We start from the raw sequence: 16,360 nt of genomic DNA on the forward strand, positions 1-16,360 counted from the left end.
CTCTCCTTGAAGATGCGCGAACGCGCCCATGCTGGTTCGCTGACAGCCGTTCTCTCCACTGCTGGATGAGCTGCACCGGCGCGCGCTCTTTCTGTGGAGCTGCTGACACTTTGTTGGCGGCTGGCCAAGCTTTTTCTTCTGTTGAGTGAGTTGAGTCGCACTGCGTGTTTTTCAGCAACGCGCGCGACGTTTCGCCCCCAGGTGCTGAGGTCTTCTTCAGGAAATGAACGTGAAACATTTTCAGCACAAACTCAACGATACAGCGAAAACCTACACAGCGGTGTCAACTCCGAGGTCTTTTAAACAGCCTCCTGCCCTTTGGGAAATATGATCTATCTACTTTGCTGGCTACATCCGACGATTTGACAAATGAAGGGACAACCTTAATTGTCGCTTTTTTTGCCTATTTTACAAGCAAAACATCGAATTCGGCAAATGACACTGGCGTGCACAATGGCCCGCCCTTGTAAATTTATGTTACAAAGACTTTAATGTCAGTTGCAAATTTCCTAAAGAAATTACTGGGTGGTTTGTGAAATTGATCGGTCAACTCCACGCAAAACTGTTCCGGTGGTGAGCAAACTGACTGTTCAACCTGACCACAGAGCTATGTTAACCTGAGGAGGCTGCCCTTACTCGGTGCTTAATTTAGGCCTGGTTTTACCGAGTTTTTTTTATTCCAGTGGGTGCAGAACATTGATGCGGCTGGCTCCTACTCCGTGGATCCCGCCATACAACTCCTCCATTGCTTGAATGTTTTGGGTTTAGCAGAAATGCCTTTTGCCCAGCCATGCGAAGGCACGGTAATGAGAATTAATGAGGATTGAGACAGGGCCTGCGTTCATGTGTGCTGGGACTGCTAACCTGTGCTATATCCTGGGGGAATCCCAGTGTTATGACAGCCCGTGAATTATGGCGTGTCCTATAATGCGACCTGATGTTTGTATGGCCAGGACATATTAAATGCCTTGAAAACAGCTGATTCACAGATGCATTCTGCAGCGGTGTGCCAGTGATCGTGATTCTTATCTAAAAGTTAAAAAAAACGTAATCAAGCCTCAACATATTTGTCATTAACATTGCTTTTGAAATAAAAAGTATATAATTGGTGATGTTTTTGGGCAATGTCCATTCTTTATAATACGTAAACAGAGAGGCCACACAGAGAGAGAGTGAATCAGGGATGGAGACTACACTTGACACCATCGGGCCGAATGAGAATCAAATTTTAAAAAATCGTAAAACAATGTGGGAAGACTGTCATCCAACAGTCGAGTGACAAAGGGGTGTACATTATTTTTTCGTTAATAATGTATCGGCTTCACCGTGTCTCTTAATGATGACTGGTTTATTGTTTGTGGCCTCTGTTTTATATGACACAGTCCATACAAACCATTACACTTAATTGTAAATCGTGTTTGCGTAGAAAGGAGGTTGCCTTTAGCAGAAAATCAGTCTCTTTCTCGAAGTAGATGTGGCATTTTCTTGTTATAACACTTAGATAAAAACTAAAATCTCCATCTCAATAAGATGAAAATTAAGATTATAGTCATTTACATTCAAAATGTGAACAAGGTGTCCACTATTGATATATAACGATGGAGAACCATTAATGATGTGAAATGCGAAAAAAATGCTTGAATATTTTTTACAACACTGACCTTTCACCGTGCGATGATAAAGTCAGTCGGTGATTAACAGAAAAAGTGGTGGTGGTGGCGGCAGGTTGTCTCATTGGGACATTGCTTTGCCTTTGCCCAAGCACCGGATCGGCTACTACTTGACATCTTGGGTTTGACTCTGACTGGCCAGATGAGATTAAAGTAAGTTGCCAAGGCTCGCAAGTTTGTTATTTCAGTTCTGTTACCAATGACTACAAAATCTAATTATGAAAAAAATATCTTACCCATTTTAGTCTAAATGCAACCCATCGAGCTGCCCATTTCTGCCCATGAATAGAAGATCAAGGACTTAACAAACTGTGAATGTAGTGAGGTGCAAACAATATCACTGATGACTGCCCCAATACAACAATTGTATTCTGGTGGAACAAGCAGACTCCACACAGCTACCACCTCGGATGGAATGTCATGGCTTACAATGCTAAACATACATTTGTAGTCCTGTTGCTTTATTCTAACGCGATATGAAAGAAGAATCCTGTGTATATGAACAGAGTCCATGTGAACCACTTGCTCATCTGCAAAGTGTCAAATTGCTCTCAGACAGATCCCTCAAATGTGTCAAAGGATGTTTGTGTCACTTATGGACAATGTTATGACATGAAATTTGATTTTAATGATGCAAGGCTGCAATAAACAAATAATGATTTGATACTTTTATGAAAATTAGGAAATTAATATTTTTTTACAAATGGCAAAAATTTAAAGGACAATGTACCAATTTACATAAAAAAAACTACAATTAATAAAAAGTCTGCCAGGGTAGCATTGACCCCCCGTCCCTCTCGTCATCGCACCTGATTGGCTCACACGTGATGACATCACATCTATCCCCACCTCTATTTAAGACCGAAACAGGAGGAGGATTCCACCAACAACTCTCTGTTGTCACGTAAACAAAACGTGCCAATTAGTTACTGGTTCAGCACACCCGGTGTGTTGGAGAGTAAATCCGCAACGACGTTTACAAATTTGAGTACCGTGACGTATTATCGGTAATTATATCAGCATCATAAGGCAACGGCCAGAGTTGTGGAGAAATCCTCCCGCCTCGGTCTTAAATAGAGGGGATAAATGTGATGGAGTCACTTGCGAGCCAATCACGTGCGAAGGTCATAAGGGGGGCATGGTGGAGGGTTAATGCGTGCATATAAATTACAATGGGTATCCATTACCGATTGAGTTATTCATAGGGTAATCAACACACATTATCTACAATACAGGTTTTTTAACTTAGATAAAATTAGCACGTTCTGTTAACGTGACAAACCTTATAATTGGCCGTATCGGGTGGCGGCGGGTTTAACGACACCACATTTATATTTACGCGAACTAACCCAAACAACAAAAACACCTGTGCTATCGATGATATTGGTCATGAAAGCCTCCCAACGCATTAAACTAACGCACATCATGCCACGCACACCACGCCTGTATGACCAAACGAGCCCCTTCGTGCCGGGAGACGGCGGATGACCACCGCACCCGGTACGGACCGTGTGCGCGCAAGACGATGTGTATGTGCGTGGGTCGATGTATGTAAATCGATGTGTGCGTGTGTGCGTCCATGTGTATAAGTCGATGTGTTTGTGCGCACCGGGCGAACGACCCCTGCCCGCTATAGGGCTTTGCCTGGTAGGGTGGGGGATGGTTTAGTTTGTTGTATTTGTCTGAGTTTAGGCGATTCGTTTGCCTTTCTTTGGACTTTGCACTCCTATCGTGTTAGTTGTAAACTGTTCGTTGCCGTTACGTTCTTACCCCCGTGCCCCGACTGGGCATCATGCGAAAAAGAGCTTTGCAGCTCAATAGATTCCTCCAGTATAGATAAATATTCTGATTCTGACCTCCCTCAGGTGTTTGACCAAAACTATTAACCAACATTTAAACGATTTTATGATGCCAGGTGTTAGGACCATTGAGTTGCTTTTTAGCTCTTCTTCAGAAGTGACCACCTGGCTATCACAAACGATAGCTCAACGAAGTGGCTTATCGCGTGGTAATTTAAATTCAGCCAAATACTCTAAACGCGTGTTTCTAAATGTGTAAGGAAAAAACCGGAGGACCGGCAGACAAAATCCACGTGACCATGGGGACAGAGGCACGGAAATTCCAAATATACATCAGGCGTCAGGGTCAGAATGGAACCCACTACCTCCTGTCTTCCAGGCGAGGTAGTCAACATCTCCTAGCCACCATGGCGCTTGCCCCCCAAGTGCCACCCCTCTCCCCACTACACGAGGGCAGACTACAGCGCCGGGGAAGGCCTCCACCCACTTCTACGTAACAGCAGCAGCACAAACCGTACCGGAATAGTAGAAGCCTGCGTACGCCAGCTCATGCGGGGACACATTGGCGGTATGCGGCCATCTAGCGAAGGATCTGAGTCGCGCCCCGAACGAACGCATCTCTGGACTCAGCGCGGAGCTGGCGGCAACGGGGCCTGCGGGAAAAAAGGCACCACCCAGGGACAAACGCAACGACGACAATGGTGACGATGACGACTACAACGACAGCATCAATGGCGACGACGACGCAATGAGCTCATCGAATTTCCCCGCCCTTTGGAACGGCTCCCCAGGAAGCCGTGAGGGCATTATAATCATTTTTTTTAAACGACATCTTCAAAACAAAACCTTTTTAGACTGGCCTTTTGATTAGGGCTTTTAGTTCGTCACGTAACTTTTGTTTACGTATTAACGAGGAATCATGTCTGCATTAACCACAATACTCAGAATGAAAAAAAAATACACTGATAATATATGCATTGTCCTTGAAACTGATTGGCCCACACCAGAGGGGAAAAAACCTATTCTTATATTTTGTTTCTGGCAAAGCAGGTCTCATGATGTAGATAACCTTACTCTTGTTTGAATTATGTCGGTCGCTGTTCATTTGTCTTGTAAAGCACTTTCACACACGAATCGCGGTGTGTAAGTAAAGTTTGATTTGTTTCATCGATTGTTAACATTAATTCTAGATTTGAAGCTTTTGTGACTGCAAGTTTTTATACTCTTTGGTTTTTTCGGTAAAGTCACGTAGATAAAATAAAATAAATGAAAACCACTAAATTAAATCACGACGTTCGGAGGCAACACAAGCTTCCGTCTTCAGGTGGAACAGACGCAGCAAAATTAGCTGTATCAAGTGAACAGCTCTGGGACACACGAGATTATATATTCCAAGTCAAACTTTAGCTGGCTTATAATTATTCAGCCATTTCCGTTTCTACCAGGATTGTACTCGCTCTCGTGCAGCACGCCATCACCCTCCCCCTGAACCCCCTGCAGCATAACAAAAGGCGGCTTAACTTAGCCCCCTTCCTGGCTCCTCCCCCTCGTTAACCTCTAAATAATCTCGTGTGTCCTAGAGCTGTTCACTTGATACAGCTAATTTTGCTGTCTGTTCCACCTCAAGACGAAAGCTTGTGTTGTCTCCGAAACGTCGTGATTTAATTTAGTTTTCATTTATTTTATTTTACCTACGTGACTTTTCCGAAAAAACCAAAGAAGTGTGTTAACATCAAGTCATATTTTTTTTAACACGTAGGCTTTCACGTCCAATATCATCCATAAGAGGCTTTTATTTTTGAACGAGGTCATCTGGAATCAACGGTATAAGCACAGGGTGATCCAGTTATGAATACCCCACCAAATAGTATGGGGGTGGGGGAAATTATAGAGAAAATAACATCACAGTAGAATCTTGATTTGAATTACAGTAGACTCTGGATTATTGGTTTGTTCAATTTGCAGATGAACCGCACACCTGAAATTTTGACGGAGATTAAAAACTTGTGGATATTCAAATAATCTAAAAACAGTTTATACAACATTGGTAATTCTTGGAAATTTTTATTACAAGTCACGCGGTGCTTAAACCGAACAAATATGTTGCCCCGGTTAATCCGAAATCCACGTGATCGCCTTTACAGCACAGCAGTTGCAATGTCTTTACAACAGTGGGCAGAGTTTAATTGATTTTGTTGTCGTGGCTCTGCTGTCAAATGAGCCGACTCTTCTGCGCGGGAGCAGGAAAGTCTTATCACAGGAACATGGTTATAGGCACAAAGCATTGAAGAATTGAGACTCATCCACAAGGGCGCAGTGGTAGCTAGGAGATGTTAACGACCTCACCTGGTATGCAGGAGGTCATGGGCTCGATCCCAACCCTGACACCTGCTGCTGCCTATTTGGAGTTTGCGTGTCTCTCTCTCTCTCTCTCCCCCCATGGTCGCGTGGATTTTTCTCCGGGACCTCCGGTTTCTCCCCTACACATTTAGAATACAGGTCACGTGTAAAGGTATTCGGCAAATATAAATGTCCACGCGACGATGGTGAGCCCACTTCGTTGAGCTATGTCGCTGCTTTGTGTGATGGAGAGGGTCGGCATCTGAAACAAATAGCTATGTCATCGCAGCTCAGTTGGGCCCTCACCAGGTTAAGAATAATTGTTTAGCACAGGGTGCTTAAAAAAAATGTTCACACTTATTTGGGACAATTGTTTTTAATTGAACAAAAATATGACCACAAATGTATGCCAATAGAGTCACAAAGTCAGAGAGTCTCCACTTGTTCGCCATCGTTTTCGAAACATGCCTGGAATCCTCTCCAGATGGTACCCAGAGCCCGGAGGCACATTCCTTTGTGGCATTGTTGCAAATTTTCAGAAGCACCCTGCATTAGTTTTAGGAAGGACCCAGCCTTGCCCCAAACGAGCGTCAGGACGTTACCGGCGCCCTCGCTGGCGTCACCCACCGTGAAAGCGCAGGCAGGGAAGTGCCTGGCGTGCTCCCGAGCGGGGTCGTCTCCCGCCTCCCAGTGATGCATCGTCCCGCCGCAGTGGAAACAGGCCACCAGGTCGCTGGGTCCCATGCGGTAGAGTCCGGCCCGCGCCAAGCCCGCGGGCCATACGGGGGACGACTCCGGCCACCCCTCGGAGAACGACAGCAGCCTGGCCGCTTCGGCGTGCATCTCCGAGGCCAACGGTCGCGGGATCCAGTCGAAGTGGGACGTCGGAGGAGCGGAGCGTCTCCCCGCCAACGCTCTGCGAAAGGCCCGATTGTCTACGATGTGCGACATCGACCGGGCGAGAAAATACGGGGCAATTTGGGGGAAAAGAAGTCGTCGTGCGAATGCTTTTGCAATGGACAAGTCCGCCCGGGCTCTCTTGTTAAAGATCACTCGAGAAACGTCGTGCCTTCTCCTTTCCGACGTAAAAGAGATCCCGGGGCTCGTAGCTCGTAGCTCGATGGGTAGTTTAAAAACCGGCGATGGGAAATGGCACGACTCCTGTTGTCACCCTTGACAGCTCCTGAATACGGGAAAAAAATGTTGGGCGGCAAGCATCATTAAAAGCGGACACCTTTTAGTGACTTGAAATATTTGGTTAAAACAATTAATCCATAACAGAGGTTTTTTGGGGGTTAGATCGCGTAAATATATTAATGTTAAACCCGCCACCAACCTCTATTATGGATGATATTTATCGCCAAAGCCTACGTGTTAAAAATTAAACAGTTCAGTCTGTCACTTCTGACAAACGTCTGCACAGCAATAAACGGGGACACGCACAGTCTGGAAGGTCCTGTACCAAACGGAGTTTCGAGGGTTATCTGGTGTGAGAAAAACCAACACTACCCATAGACTCAACACTGCACCATAGACTCAGCACTGCCCATAGACTGAACACTGCCCATAGACTCAACACTGCACCATAGACTCAACACTGCACCATAGACTCAACACTGCACCATAGACTCAACACTGCACCATAGACTCAACACTACCCATAGACTCAACACTGCACCAGACTCAACACTGCACCATAGACTCAGCACTGCACCATAGATTCAACACTGCACCATAGATTCAACACTGCAACATAGATTCAACACTGCCCCATAGACTCAACACTGCCCCATAGATTCAACACTGCACCATAGACTCAACACTGCCCATAGACTCAGCACTGCACCATAGACTCAACACTACACATAGACTCAGCACTGCACCATAGACTCAACACTACACCATAGACTCAACACTGCACAATAGACTCAACACTGCACCTGCAAATCATCTGCAAATCACGGACTGGATGTTAGAGGACATTCTTTACCTCACGTTTTCTCTCAAAAGTAGTGACCTCACACTCCTAGCGGGTCGTCGTCGTCGTTAATTGATCAACAAAAATCAATTTTCCGGCGTCTGCACCCCCCTCTCGAATTAAAAAATGGCGGTGGGTGAAGGGGAGGAGCCAAAACAAATTGGCGGGAAAACAAAAAAAACTTCGCGTCACGTGGGAAGGGAGACGCCAAATCTGATTGGCTCTGAGGCGGAGCGACTTTGAGGAAAACTTTTTTTTAAAGTACGAAATTACAAAACTCAACATCAACAATAAAACTCGCGTTGGCATTCGCGCGTTGTAAATAAATGTAAAAAAATAAAAGTTTTATTGTTGACGTACCATATTTAAATAAAATGTTTTTTTACTCAAACGCGATTCCGTTGTTTCGTTTCCTTCTCGTCCTGAATCGTGTCGAGCTATGATTACGAAACGCGAATCGTGGTCCGCGTTTGCTGAGCCAATAGGAGCGCAACGCTGCTGAAGGCAGCGTCCAAAAGGAGAAGGCGATGGTGGGAGGTGGCCGGGTGCCGCTTGGACCAATCAGTGAGCAGGCCGTTCAATGTTTCCCGCTCTTTCGGGGTTTTTATGATCACAAAACAATATTTAAACCCCGGGGTAAAAGTTATGGAGAGCATTGTTTCGATAAGTGTGTAGTCGGCAAAGTTTGCACGTAAATTATATTTAAACAGAGGAGCAGTAACAATACTATAACTCCACCAATATTATCCCAATGGTAATCGATTCCATCAGCTATAATCACTACCACCATCTCGATTCCCGCTTTATCCCCCCCCCCCCCCCATTGAAAATCGATTCCACGAGCTCCATTCGCCAACAATCGATTCCCATGTTATCAACAACGGGAATCGACTCCATCTAAAACGTCGGAAGCCGCAACGGGAATCGACTCCATCTGAACGTCGGAAGCCGCAACGGGAATCGACTCTATCTGAACGTTGGAAGCGGCAACGGGAATCGACTCAATCTGAAGGTTGGAAGCCGCAACGGGAATCGACTCCATCTGAACGTCGGAAGCCGCAACGGGAATCGTTTCCATGTTATTTTTTAACAATAATGTCTAAGAGTCATCTTCTTTGGTTCTTTCGGTAAAGTCACGTAGAATGAGAATAAAATAATAAATTGATAAAATAAAATAACACAATAATATTCTCACGACGTTTCGGCCACAACACAAGCGGCCTTCATCAGGTGAAGGGACGAGACTGTCTGGTAGGACAGCACTGGAGTGAGAGAGCCACGTTCAGATCATGACCTTTAAGCTGTGTGAGAGGAACAAAGCGCCTTGACAAAGGAATTAGCATATAATTTAGCATTGAAATGGCTGAGTGATTAGCTTGTGACTGGTCACAGAAATTGCTATGTTAAAAGTTAAAGCATACACATCCGCAGAGGCACCCATTGATAAAGGAATTAGCATAGAATTTAGTATTGAAATAGCTAAGTTAAAGTATACACATCCGCAGAGGCACCCCTTGACAAAGGAATTAGCATAGAATTTAGCATTGAAATAGCTGAGTGATTAGCTTGTAACTGGTTACAGAAATAGCTACGTTAAAGTCAGAGCATACACATTCACCGAGGCACTTAGTACAAATCAAACAGGAGAATTTAGCATTGAAATAACTAGGCGAATTTAGCATTGAAATAACTGAGTGATTAGCTAGTGACTGGTCACAGAAATGACTATGTTGAAGTCAAGGCCTACACATCTGAGCTATTCACAGTACTATATAGTGAACCAATAAAAAACTAAAATATAAATTACCTTAATGTTATCAATAAACTCTATATTCTCCAATCAGCTAAGCTTCCAACAATAAGTCGTTATATATCACAATGCTATATGGCGAAAAAATGGGTGGATTCTTACCCTCAACTTTAGCACCACGGATAGCTACGGGCCCCGTTCAGACGGACGAGTTCATCCATGGTCGGAACAGAGGAGGGGGAGAAAGACAGCTGCGAGGCGCTATTATACTCCATGTTGTAAACTATACCATTAACCGTGGTGTGAGAGGTATTAAGAGTCAATGCTGGCGAAAGAGCTGCGGTCTGAAGGTCATCGTAAAAATAAATAAATTAAGAACAGAAATGGTTTAAAACATCTTTCCAGTGGTTACTAAGCCAGAATCCATCTTCTCGGTTGAAATTGTCTCTGTGCTTGTATATGTGAATGGCCTCATGAACGAATCTCTCATGGTAGCCGGTTGGTTTGCAAAGAACCTCCGTCTTGGAGAAGTCAATGTCATGTGAGCCCACTGAATTATAACAGTGATCTGCCACGGCAGAGGAGTTCGTCCTACCGTGTTTCAAGTCTGCTTTATGTTCGCGGATGCGGTCCGAGATATGTCGTTTGGTTTCTCCAATGTAGCTACTACCACAGAGGCACTTTAGTTTGTAAACGCCCGGGTACTGTATGTCTGGAACAGCATCTTTTACAGATGGAACTAAATCACGGAATGGAACTTTCTACAAACTGAGGGCACCCCAATGGGCTCCCCCCTATCTCCGGTTGTAGCCAACGTATTCATGGAAAAATTTGAAACTGACGCCATCCAGACTGCCACTCTACGCCCGACCTTATGGAAGAGGTACGTTGATGACACCTTTGTCATCTGGCCACATGGCCAGCCTGCTCTAGACCAATTCCGCGACCACATCAATTCCATACACCCAGCCATCAGATTTACCATGGAGGTCGAAAAAGATGGCAAACTACCCTTTTTGGATGTCTTAATTAAAAGGAGACATGATGGTTCAATGAGCCACTCTGTCTACAGGAAAGCTATCCATACAGATGCTTACTTGAAACCGGATTCCCACCACCATCCATCCCAGAAGAACTCCCTCATCAAGACTCTATACCATAGAGCCCAATGCATTTCCGACCAGGAACACATTACCAGTGAACTCAAGCACGTACACCAGGCTCTCAGGGCTAATGGTTACTCCGACTACACAATCCGCAAAGCCATCACTCCAGTCATGAAGAAGGATCCTCTTGTGGAGCCACTCAAAACCATCACCTTACCCTACATTGCAGGGGTCACTAAAAATATCTCCAAAATCCTGAATAAACACAAGATCCAGGTCCGATTCAACACGGTACATAAAATCCGTGATTTAGTTCCATCTGTAAAAGACGCTGTTCCAGACATACAGTACCCGGGCGTTTACAAACTAAAGTGCCTCTGTGGTAGTAGCTACATTGGAGAAACCAAACGACATATCTCGGACCGCATCCGCGAACATAAAGCAGACTTGAAACACGGTAGGACGAACTCCTCTGCCGTGGCAGATCACTGTTATAATTCAGTGGGCTCACATGACATTGACTTCTCCAAGACGGAGGTTCTTTGCAAACCAACCGGCTACCATGATTCGTTCATGAGGCCATTCACATATACAAGCACAGAGACAATTTCAACCGAGATGGATTCTGGCTTAGTAACAACTGGAAAGATGTTTTAAACCATTTCTGTTCTTAATTAATTTATTTTTACGATGACCTTCAGACCGCAGCTCTTTCGCCAGCATTGACTCTTAATACCTCTCACACCACGGTTAATGGTATGGTTTACAACATGGAGTATAATAGCGCCTCGCAGCTGTCTCTCTCCCCCTCCTCTGTTCCGACCATGGATGAACTCGTCCGTCTGAACGGGGCCCGTAGCTATCCGTGGTGCTAAAGTTGAGGGTAAGAATCCACCCATTTTTTCGCCATATAGCATTGTGATATATAACGACTTATTGTTGGAAGCTTAGCTGATTGGAGAATATAGAGTTTATTGATAACATTAAGGTAATTTATTTTAGTTTTTTATTGGTTCACTATAGAGTACTGTGAATAGCTCAGATGTGTAGGCCTTGACTTCAACATAGTCATTTCTGTGACCAGTCACTAGCTAATCACTCAGTTATTTCAATGCTAAATTCGCCTAGTTATTTCAATGCTAAATTCTCCTGTTTGATTTGTACTAAGTGCCTCGGTGAATGTGTATGCTCTGACTTTAACGTAGCTATTTCTGTGACCAGTTACAAGCTAATCACTCAGCTATTTCAATGCTAAATTCTATGCTAATTCCTTTGTCAAGGGGTGCCTCTGCGGATGTGTATGCTTTAACTTAGCTATTTCAATGCTAAATTCTATGCTAATTCCTTTATCAAGGGGTGCCTCTGCGGATGTGTATGCTTTAACTTTTAACATAGCTATTTCTGTGACCAGTCACAAGCTAATCATTCAGCCATTTCAATGCTAAATTATATGCTAATTCCTTTGTCAAGGCGCTTTGTTCCTCTCACACAGCTCAAAGGCCGTGATCTGAACGTGGCTCTTTCACTCCAGCGCTGTCCTACCAGACAGTCTCGTCCCTTCACCTGATGAAGGCCGCTTGTGTTGTGGCCGAAACGTCGTGAGAATATTGTGTTATTTTATCAATTTATTATTTTATTCTCACTCTACGTGACTTTACCGAAAGAACCAAAGATGAATCATTGCAGTCACGAAAGCTTTAAATCGAAATTTAATGTCTAAGAGTGTTATTCTATTACGTTGCTCTGTTTTTTCTTCATAACCACAATCATATAAACAGAAATCTATGCATTGTTACATGAAGACAAGTCCACATATTGTGGCCAAGGTTTAGAAAATTGTTATTTTTATTTACATAGCATAGCAATTATTTTTGTTTAAATATTTTGAATAGCAATATATGGGGGGGGGGCATTTTGAGCAATATTTTTTTGGGGGAAATCTTTTTTTATTCTTCTACATGTACACTTAGCCAGCTCTTACAATGAACAATACTTTACAATGGTACGCGTTGAAACTTAAGCCTAAGGTGTTTCTCCCCTCTGAGAAACACTTTCAAGGTCCCTCTTGTCATTTCAATATATCGTTGATACAGAAGAAATAAACTCCGCCCATCTCATTCCACCAATGGATGAAGGCTTCCCCAACTCCATGGCGATAATGGGGAGGAGGTTGTTTGACCATACTTCACCACTGCGGGTCATGTACAAAGCTTCATTTCAGCCAGATCTGTCCCCAAGTCGGCTGGGCACGCCGCATCCGCCACGCTTGTCACCCACAGCTGTGACCACGAGCCACGTGCCTACTCCAGTCCACCAGAGACACGGAGAATATTCTTCAGCGTGATGCTCTTTGGTCCTTTCAGGTTAAAGTCATCACGTGGTAGGTACAAAATAAATCACGTTTCGGGCGCAACACAAGCTAAATTTTGATTTAAAGCTTTCGTGACTGCAGTAATTTATATTCAATATATAAAATATATAAAACGTGAGAATTTTTATTGTTTTATAAATTTATTATTTTATTATTGTTTCCCTTCAACGTGACTTTACCGAAAGAGCTAAGAATATAAGGGACAAGTCCTTAGTAACAACTCCTTACGAACTCCCTACTTACTAACAACTCCCTACTAACAACTCCTTATGTACTAACAACTCCCTACTAACAACTCCTTACTTACTAACTCATCATTTTTCATTGTTGAAGGGGTTGCCCCTCCTACCTGAAAATCCTGGCTCCACCTCTGAGTGTGTGACAGGGTCAAGTTTGTATTTGCAGTAAAGTCTAACTCAATTGAGCACAGAGGTTATATAAAAACAGTAGTTTATTTTTGTTTTCCTCTGCTACTCTTTCTAAGAATGTAGTCGGGAAGTTATCACAGCACACGTGCAGCTGGTCGGAACTGTTCATCCCAGCATTCAAGGACATCTGTGCCTGGCTTCACACCTCTAAGTTGCGATTGAACATTAATTTATGCATTTCTGCATAACACAAATAGTATTATTTTCAACACCCTTTGCTATGTCAGCTGAATTTAGCTTTCATAAATATTCATTTTGAAGCCAGACAGCCGAAATTGTGTGCTCGGAGTTTTGGGTTAACATTCATTTTGAAGATACGAGCGCTTCCAGGCACGTTTATGACATTTGCCCTCATTGCGTGCCATAACAGCTCGTGTGATGAATTTGGGACACTTTTTCACTATAACATGAATATATGAATAAGTATAGACGTGTTAGTCACGTGTGACTGTATATATGCATTCCTCTGTGCATCGATACTGACATGTAGATGGTGTGGATATTATTTTTTTCTCTCTGCAGCTGTCGCTTCCTCTGCAGAATTTTACTGATGGAGCAAAGGCACTCGGTGCAGCTCGGTGCAAAAAGGCATCAATGCGACCGGTGTCCATACAGCACGGATCGTACTGAACATTTGACATTGCACCAGAGAACTCACACAGGGGAGAAACCCTTCAAGTGCAGTGTGTGTGGGAAGGCGTTTTCACGTTCATCTACTCTTGTAACACACCAGAGAACACACACGGGAGAGAAAACCTTCAAGTGCAGTGTGTGTGGGAAGGCGTTTTCACAGTCACCAAATCTTCAAAGACACCAGAGAAGACACACGGGAGAGAAACCCTTCAAGTGCGGGGTGTGTGGAAAGGCGTTTGCACAGTCACCACATCTTCATGTACACCAGAGAACTCACACAGGAGATAAACCCTTCAAGTGCAGTGTGTGTGGGAAGGCCTTTTCAGTTTCATCTGCTCTTGTAACACACCAGAGAACACACACGGGAGAGAAACCCTTCAAGTGCAGTGTGTGTGGGAAGGCGTTTTCACAGTCACCAAATCTTCAAAGACACCAGAGAACACACACGGGAGAAAAACCCTTCAAGTGCGGGGTGTGTGGGAAGGCGTTTGCACAGTCACCACATCTTCATGTACACCAGAGAACTCACACAGGAGATAAACCCTTCAAGTGCAGTGTGTGTGGGAAGGCGTTTTCAGTTTCATCTGCTCTTGTAACACACCAGAGAACACACACGGGAGAGAAACCCTTCAAGTGCAGTGTATGTGGGAAGGCGTTTGCACATTCATCTACTCTTGTAAAACACCAGAGAACACACACGGGAGAGAAAACCTTCAAGTGCAGTGTGTGTGGGAAGGCGTTTTCACAGTCACCAAATCTTCAAAGACACCAGAGAACACACACGGGAGAAAAACCCTTCAAGTGCGGGGTGTGTGGGAAGGCATTTGCACAGTCACCACATCTTCATGTACACCAGAGAACTCATACAGGAGATAAACCCTTCAAGTGCAGTGTGTGTGGGAAGGCGTTTTCAGTTTCATCTGCTCTTGTAACACACCAGAGAACACACACGGGAGAGAAACCCTTCAAGTGCAGCGTGTGTGGGAAGGTGTTTGCACATTCATCTTCTCTTGTAACACCCCAGAGAACACACACAGGAGAGAAACCCTTCAAGTGCAGTGTGTGTGGGAAGGCGTTTTCACAGTCATCAACTCTTCATGGACACCAGACAACACATAAGCATCAGAAGATCAACAAGGAGTGGAGTCTGAAATCAGCTTGTGAAAGTCAAAGTGCCGCAATGAGCCCATCCCTCATGAAACAAGAACCGGAAGAAAATCCCAGCTTGGACACTTTTAAAGATATCGAGGTGAAATATGAAGAGGTGAAGGTGAAATGTGAAGAAGTGATGGTGAAGAGTGAAGAAGTGATGGTGAAGAGCGAAGAAGTGAAGGTGAAATGTGAAGATGAAGATTCAACTCCACAATGGGACCTTCACATCGATGGAGGCTCATGCCCGAACCGCTCCTGGGCCTCCCTTTCGCCAACCCGTGTGCTCAAACATGCGCCCCCCCGTCTCGAGAGAAGGGGCTGGCAATTTCAAATGAACATCGTCCAGACAAATCGCAGCGGCGTACGCAGCCGCTGCAAGAAAACCTGACAGTTTTTTCAGCTCTCCTTTAACGAACACGTGGAAGTTATCGAACAGTGACATTTTATCTTTCCAAACATCGCCAGGCCCCTCGGTGGACATCGACGGCGAATCGCCCCGCCAGCCGTCCCGAGTTCTCGCCGCCATCCGTCGTCGGCCTCGGCCTGGCGGAGAATCTCGGCGCCGCGGGCGCCCTCCTCGACTCCGGCTCTCCCTGCCGCGGCGCCGAGTCGCCCTCTGGCCTCCGCTCGAGCCGGCGCCCCGAGCGCGAGCCGGGGCCGCCCCTCCCAGCCGGCGCTCGCATCGGACGGCGGCGCTCGCACGCGCGAGAGACGAGAGATGCCCCGTTTACCGTGCGAGCGGTGAATGGGGCACACTTAGCTTGGCGCGAGCGCCGGAGGCCACTGCGCTAGTAGTCCGGCTTCGGCCGTGCCCTCCCCGCGGTCGAGCACGCGGCCCGAGGTCCGGCCGCCGGCCTCGCGTTTCTGTTTGTCGTCGTTCAATTTCCGCTCGGCACGTGCGCCGGTCCGGTTCCCGTTCACTTTAAGATATTTTCATGTTTTTTTTTTATGTTCGTTGCGGTTGTACCCGATTAACAAAAATAAATGAAACTAAAACAAAATCAATCGTGCGCTGCGCATGGTGCTGGTTAGAGCCCTGCGAGTCTCGATATGAGGGGGCGGCGGTGGTGGTGGTTCTGTAACCGCGAGCGTGGTTCGCTCACCGAGCGTGGTTCCATTACGACGCGAGGGCC

The 16,360-nt window shown here is 45.2% G+C and overlaps 1 protein-coding gene and 1 long non-coding RNA gene across 2 annotated transcripts in view; one reads left to right on the forward strand and one right to left on the reverse strand.

The window, feature by feature from the left end:
- Positions 1 to 16,019, forward strand: part of LOC142915863 (uncharacterized) — a 32,784-nt gene extending 16,765 nt beyond the window's left edge. The window contains exons 4-7 of the mRNA XM_076061492.1: positions 4,100 to 4,214; positions 6,561 to 6,767; positions 13,999 to 15,215; positions 15,731 to 16,019. Coding sequence (XP_075917607.1) covers positions 4,100 to 4,214; positions 6,561 to 6,767; positions 13,999 to 15,215; positions 15,731 to 16,019 — 1,828 coding nt within the window. The remainder of the gene's footprint in view (positions 1 to 4,099; positions 4,215 to 6,560; positions 6,768 to 13,998; positions 15,216 to 15,730) is intronic.
- On the reverse strand, positions 2,500 to 7,013 carry LOC142915892 (uncharacterized). Its single transcript, XR_012936146.1, has 3 exons — positions 6,437 to 7,013; positions 5,816 to 5,949; positions 2,500 to 4,122 (listed from the first exon to the last, which is right to left on the reverse strand). It is a non-coding gene; the product is annotated as an uncharacterized LOC142915892 (long non-coding RNA).
- Positions 16,020 to 16,360: the final 341 nt, after the last annotated feature.

Source organism: Petromyzon marinus, unplaced genomic scaffold, assembly GCF_048934315.1.
Source record: "Petromyzon marinus isolate PM22_M1 ecotype Great Lakes invasive population unplaced genomic scaffold, UKy_Petmar_22M1.pri1.0 PM_G_Scaffold_36, whole genome shotgun sequence".
NCBI lineage: Eukaryota > Metazoa > Chordata > Hyperoartia > Petromyzontiformes > Petromyzontidae > Petromyzon > Petromyzon marinus.